At 49.1% G+C, this 5,189-nt stretch overlaps 1 protein-coding gene across 1 annotated transcript; it reads left to right on the top strand.

The window, feature by feature from the left end:
- Nucleotides 1-4,086: 4,086 nt before the first annotated feature.
- On the top strand, nucleotides 4,087-4,767 carry RNF186 (ring finger protein 186; the record flags this gene model as incomplete). Its single annotated transcript, XM_082615211.1, has 1 exon — nucleotides 4,087-4,767. The coding sequence occupies one exon, from the start codon at nucleotides 4,087-4,089 to the stop codon at nucleotides 4,765-4,767; it is 681 nt and encodes a 226-aa protein (XP_082471337.1).
- Nucleotides 4,768-5,189: the final 422 nt, after the last annotated feature.

Genomic DNA, 5,189 nt, shown 5'->3' with positions numbered 1-5,189 from the left:
GGGTGGGCTGGTCAAGATCAGAGGCCAGGCAAGGATCAGGCAGTGTGACTCATGACAACACCGCTCTCTCGCGCCTTTGCCAGTGAACTTGATACAGGGCCTAAAGCTCACATCAGAAATGTCTTTGTAGGGTGAGGGTCTGTGACTACCTGCAAAGTGGGGTTTCCAAGGTGGTCCATCAGGAGACCTGAGTCTGGTTTCCCCACTCACAGGAGGCTATGAAATTCTAACCTCACTGAGGCTGTGCTTCTCAGATTCCTTACAACCCAGGGGCTGTGTGAAGCCACAGGATGGAAGAAACTGCATTTCAAAGGGGAAAAAAAGAAGTTTTACTGAGAATTAGTGAATTCACATTTGTATAGCAATTTAAAAATTATGTTTTATTTGAAGATTTGGAAGGACTCAATTTTCTAATTGTAATATTACTGCAAGCACACATGTAACACGAAGTAGAATAAAAAACCTAGATGAATTGAACATTCTGAAGCCTCCAGAGACATTTTTTCCTTCCCCTGGGATAGATCTGCTTCAGATCCTGCCCACTTTTACTTCTCTTTAAGAAGCACTGGCTGGGAACTTCCCTGGTGACGCAGTGGTTAAGAATCCGCCTGCCAATGCAGGGAACACAGGTTTGATCCCTGGTCCGGGGAGATCCCACACGCCGCAGAGCAACTAAGCCAGTACGCCACAGCTACTGAAGCCTGTGTGCCACAACTACTGAAGCCCGTGCGCCTAGAGCCCGTGCTCCGCGACAAGAGAAGCCACCGCAATGAGAAGCCCGCACACTGCAACGAAGAGTAGCCCCAGCTCACCGCAACCAGAGAAAGCCCGCACGCAGCGAAGAAGACCCAACACAGTCAAAAATAAATAAAATTAAATTAATTAATTTTAAAAAAAGAAGAAGAAGCACCGGCTAAACAGATCACCAAAGTGTCTTACCTCTGTGTCCCTGGGTGCGGTCAATTACACTGAAGTCAGTTAGATGGCAAGGTGTATAAAATTACTGTCTCCCCTGAGCAGGGTTTGATGGAGGCGGGGGGGTGCTTAAGTAATCTCCCACAATTTCCTACAGTGTTACTGTCTCCATTTTATCAAAATGAGAAACTGAGCTTCGGTGAAGTTGAAAAGACTTGCCGAAGGCCACGCAGCTAGCAAAGTGACAGAGCTGGCTGTCTAACTATGAAGCCCACGCAAATGATGGTTAAGCCAAGGCACCTTTGAGAAACAAAGTAGCTCCCAAGCCAAGATGGTAGGATGGGGGCAATGTGAAGGAACATGCTATTAAATGCCATCATTTCTCAGAAAATAGAAGTTTTTCAAAGGACCTTTCACGTTCTCCTTTATTTATTTCTGTAATATTTGGGTTGTTATAACCAATATGTTTTCTTCATGGTGGTTGCCCAACAACATCAAAAGGTTATTTAGACACTAACCCCAAATAACGTCCCTTGGTCTGATTACAACCTCAGCCAGCTACCTTCCTAATTATTTGGCCTCCAGTAGAGCTGGCTAGCAGAGAGGGGGGCAATGGCCAAGCTGACCAAACTGTGTTGCCCACCTGATTTTCTATTTCTCATTATAAATGAATGCAGCTCAACAAATTTTTTCTTCTCCTATCTCAACCCTTCCTAGGGTCTAGCAAACAGAAAGGAGCATTACATAATGCAGGTCAAAGCAGAAAAGAGACACAAAGTCTCTTTCAGCATAGTAACCCACAGGTGTTAGTTCTCTCTTGGCCATGTACAGCTTGATTGTCTTGCATCAGGTAGCGATTAAAGGCTTCTTTTCTTCATCTATTTCTGCATTACTCAGATGTCTTTCCCTTGCAAGGGACAGAAATCCAACTCAAGCTGACTTAAGAATAAAAATCAGAGTGGATCTTACTGGTTATTATAACTAAAAAAAAATCCAAAGAGCTCTGACTTCAGGTATGGCTGGATCAAGGTATTCAATGTCATCGGGCCTTTTTCTGACTCTTTTCTCATCTTTCTTTTGTGTCACACAGTGTGTTCCTGGCGCTTCCAGGATTCCATCCTCTAGCTTGGAAACCCAGCAGTAAGAGAAACTTGTGAGTCGTTCCAACAGAATTCCCAGAATTGAATCTCATTGGTTTGGCTTAGATCACATACCCATGTCTGAACCAATTCTTTTAGCCAGCGGAGTGGAATATGCTGATTGGTCTGCCCTGAATTACATCGCCTCTCTCCTCCCACAGAGCTTCGAACTACACAGAATGACAGTGGAGAGCAGTGGTTGCCCAAAAGGAAAACAGGCCACTGTAGAAGGAGAAAGGATGCTGGGCTTGGGGAGAAAACAGATGCCCAGTGCTAGACCTGAGGCACCTTTCAGCTTGATCTGGGGGAGAACAGAATAGAAAGAAATAAGTGATTGTCAGGCTGATGGCTGAGGAGGAGAAGAGATGTGATGGCGAGGGGAGAGGGTGGAGAATTCGATTTTAGAGACAGGGGACCCAGGGGGAGGGTGGAGCAAGAGAGCAGAGCCTGACCCTTAGGGTGGAGGAAAGCACTGGGTCAGAAGAGCTGGACTCTGTGGACCTCAGCTGGTGACAGAAGCAGCAAAGGATGGTGCAGCTTGTCCTTCTGGATTCGGCGTGGCGTAGGTGAGGCATTACTTTGAGGAGGTGGATTGCACCACCACCCCCTCTGACGTTCAGAGCAAAGTGAGGAAATCGCATTTTCGTTTTAAATTTTAAATTTGTTATTAAAGTATAGTTGATTTACAATGTCTTGTTAGTCTCTGGTGTACAGCAAAGTGATTCAGTTATACACATATATTTTTTTCCTTTTTCATATTCTTTTCCATTATGGGAATCACGTTTTCTTAACTGCCATGCTATGTATGTCTTTCAGTCCCACATGAGTCCTGTTAGCTTGAGGCAGCTGCCTGAAGGCCAACTGCCTCTACACCAAAGGACGAGATTGAGTTCCTGGACCCAAGAGGCTGGGAACCAGACCTTGGACGCTGGTAGATTCCACGGGGTCCTGGCCCCATGAAAGGCCCCTTGACAGAGAGCTGGCAGGCCTGCCCTGACCACACCCTGCCTTTGCTTCCAGACCTCAGCAGCGCCTTCCTTACAGGGCTGTGCCAGGATGCAGGGAGATCGCAGGTGAAGATTCTGTCTCGAGGCTCGGCTCCAAGCAGGCCCAAACTAACAGCAGCTGTTTTTATTACTACTGGCTCTGCAGTGTGCCTGGCACACAACAAATTGTACCTATTATTAGGTGTGTGAAGTGCACAGCTGGATAGAGATGAGATGCTTTGGAGCCAGTAACGGTTAATACAATTATTGTGACTGTAAAGGAACAGACGGCAGTAGCAGGTGATAGATACCTATGGACTGTTTCGGTTTTACTGTTTGGCTGGACTTTTCCCCCCCTGCTATTCAGAATACTTTTCCCAACACTTCTTTCTTCTTCACAGGGCCACCTGCTTGCAAACATTCTCAAAGCACAAATAAACTTTTTCCCGCTGATCCTGACATCCAAAACCTTTTGAGAAACACCCATGGTGGTGCTTCTCAAAGTGGGGTCCCCCTGGTCCAGCTGGGTTAGAATCATCATGATGTTTGTTAACTGAGCAAATTCTAAGATTCCCATCCACACCTTGCTGAATCTCAATCTCTGGGTTTGGGACCTAGAAACCTGCATTTTAAAAGGCTCCTGGGGTGGGGGGCGGTGATTCTAATGTATCCTGAAGCTCACAAGTCATAATCTCGCGGGCACTCATGAGGCACCAGCCACAACAGGAAAATCCTGATTCACGCACTGGCCCTGCCCCCTCGGCCCTTCTATCAGGCAATTCAAAGATTCCAGGCCCTCAAGTTACTGATTAACCCCAGGTTTCAAGGAAAGAAATAATAATAACTGAAGGGACAACGTGAGTCAAGAAACAAGCTGAGCAGCCCTGGGAGAGCGGTGCTAGATGGCTGGTGACCAGAAGGAAATAGAGGCTTGAGAAGCGCAGCCTGAGGTCAGACCACATCCAGGTCCCAGTGACACCGACTGACACTTCCCTGTCGATGCCCAGGTCCTGAGCTGCCACGTCCCAGTGGCTCCTGTGCCCAGAATGGCCTGCACTGAGCTCCTGCAGCAGCCCCAGCTTATGTCCAAAGAAGCCACCGCCTCTAACACCGCGGGCCCTGCTGGGGGTCATCGCGGCTCCACGGATGGCAACCTGGAGTGCCTGGTGTGCCGGGAGCCCTATAGCACTGCCCGGCTGCCCAAGCTGCTGGGCTGCCAGCACACCTTCTGTGCCGTCTGCCTGAAGCTGCTGCTGTGCGTGCAGGACGACACCTGGTCCATCATCTGCCCACTGTGCCGCAGGGTCACTGCCGTCCCCGGGGGCCTCATCTGCAGCCTGCGTGACCAGGAGGCCGTGCTGAGACAGCTGGCCTGGCCGGGCGCGGAGGTGCGGCTCTGTCCTCAGGGGCTGGTGAATCCTGTTACCTTGATAGCAGGGCATCCCAGCTTAGCAGGAGAGGATGAACAGGACATGGAGAGTGCCAACTGCGTGGCAGCCCGGCGCCTGGCGGCACACCTGTTCCTACTGGTCTTGCTCATCGTCCTCATCCTGCCCTTCATCTACCCAGGCATCATCTGGTGGATGCTCAGCTTCATCGTCGCACTGGTCCTGCTGTTGTCCATGCTTTTCTGCTGTCACCGCAGCAGCCAGGGCAGCTGCTGGTCCTCCCCTAGGACTGTCTTCTGCAGAGAGCAGAAACCCAGCGAGATCTCTTCCATTGCCTGAAAGTGATCCGACCAGGCAGTGTCTGGGGACTTCTGTCTCTGCGGTCCGTTTACTGTCACAGTGAACAGGGTAAGGGGCTCTGCATCAGACTGGCTCCCTTGGGAGAGTAAACGCCAGCTGGACCTGCAAGCCAAAGCCAGAATGGCAGTCTTGGGTCAAGAACTGTGTGTTTGGACAATAGACTTACACCTGCTCAGGGAATAGCATAGCTAAACTGTTTGGGAGTGGGGAAGAGGCACAGACTACTTGAATGCTACAGGGGCGGGGCGACCTTCTGTTCCACTTATTCCCATGCTCCCGTTTTTCTTTCTATACCTTGATAAAAGTATTGCAAATATTGACATTATTGCCCAGCAAATAGAACCGGAACTCCTGTTTCTGCAATTTATGTATCTGGCTGTTGCTTGCTTTCTTTTGGTTTG

This window comes from Mesoplodon mirus (assembly GCF_964341445.2).
Source record: "Mesoplodon mirus genome assembly, chromosome: 3".
NCBI lineage: Eukaryota > Metazoa > Chordata > Mammalia > Artiodactyla > Ziphiidae > Mesoplodon > Mesoplodon mirus.
Note: the sequence above shows the minus strand (reverse complement) of the source record. Positions and strands in the feature narration are given on the sequence as shown.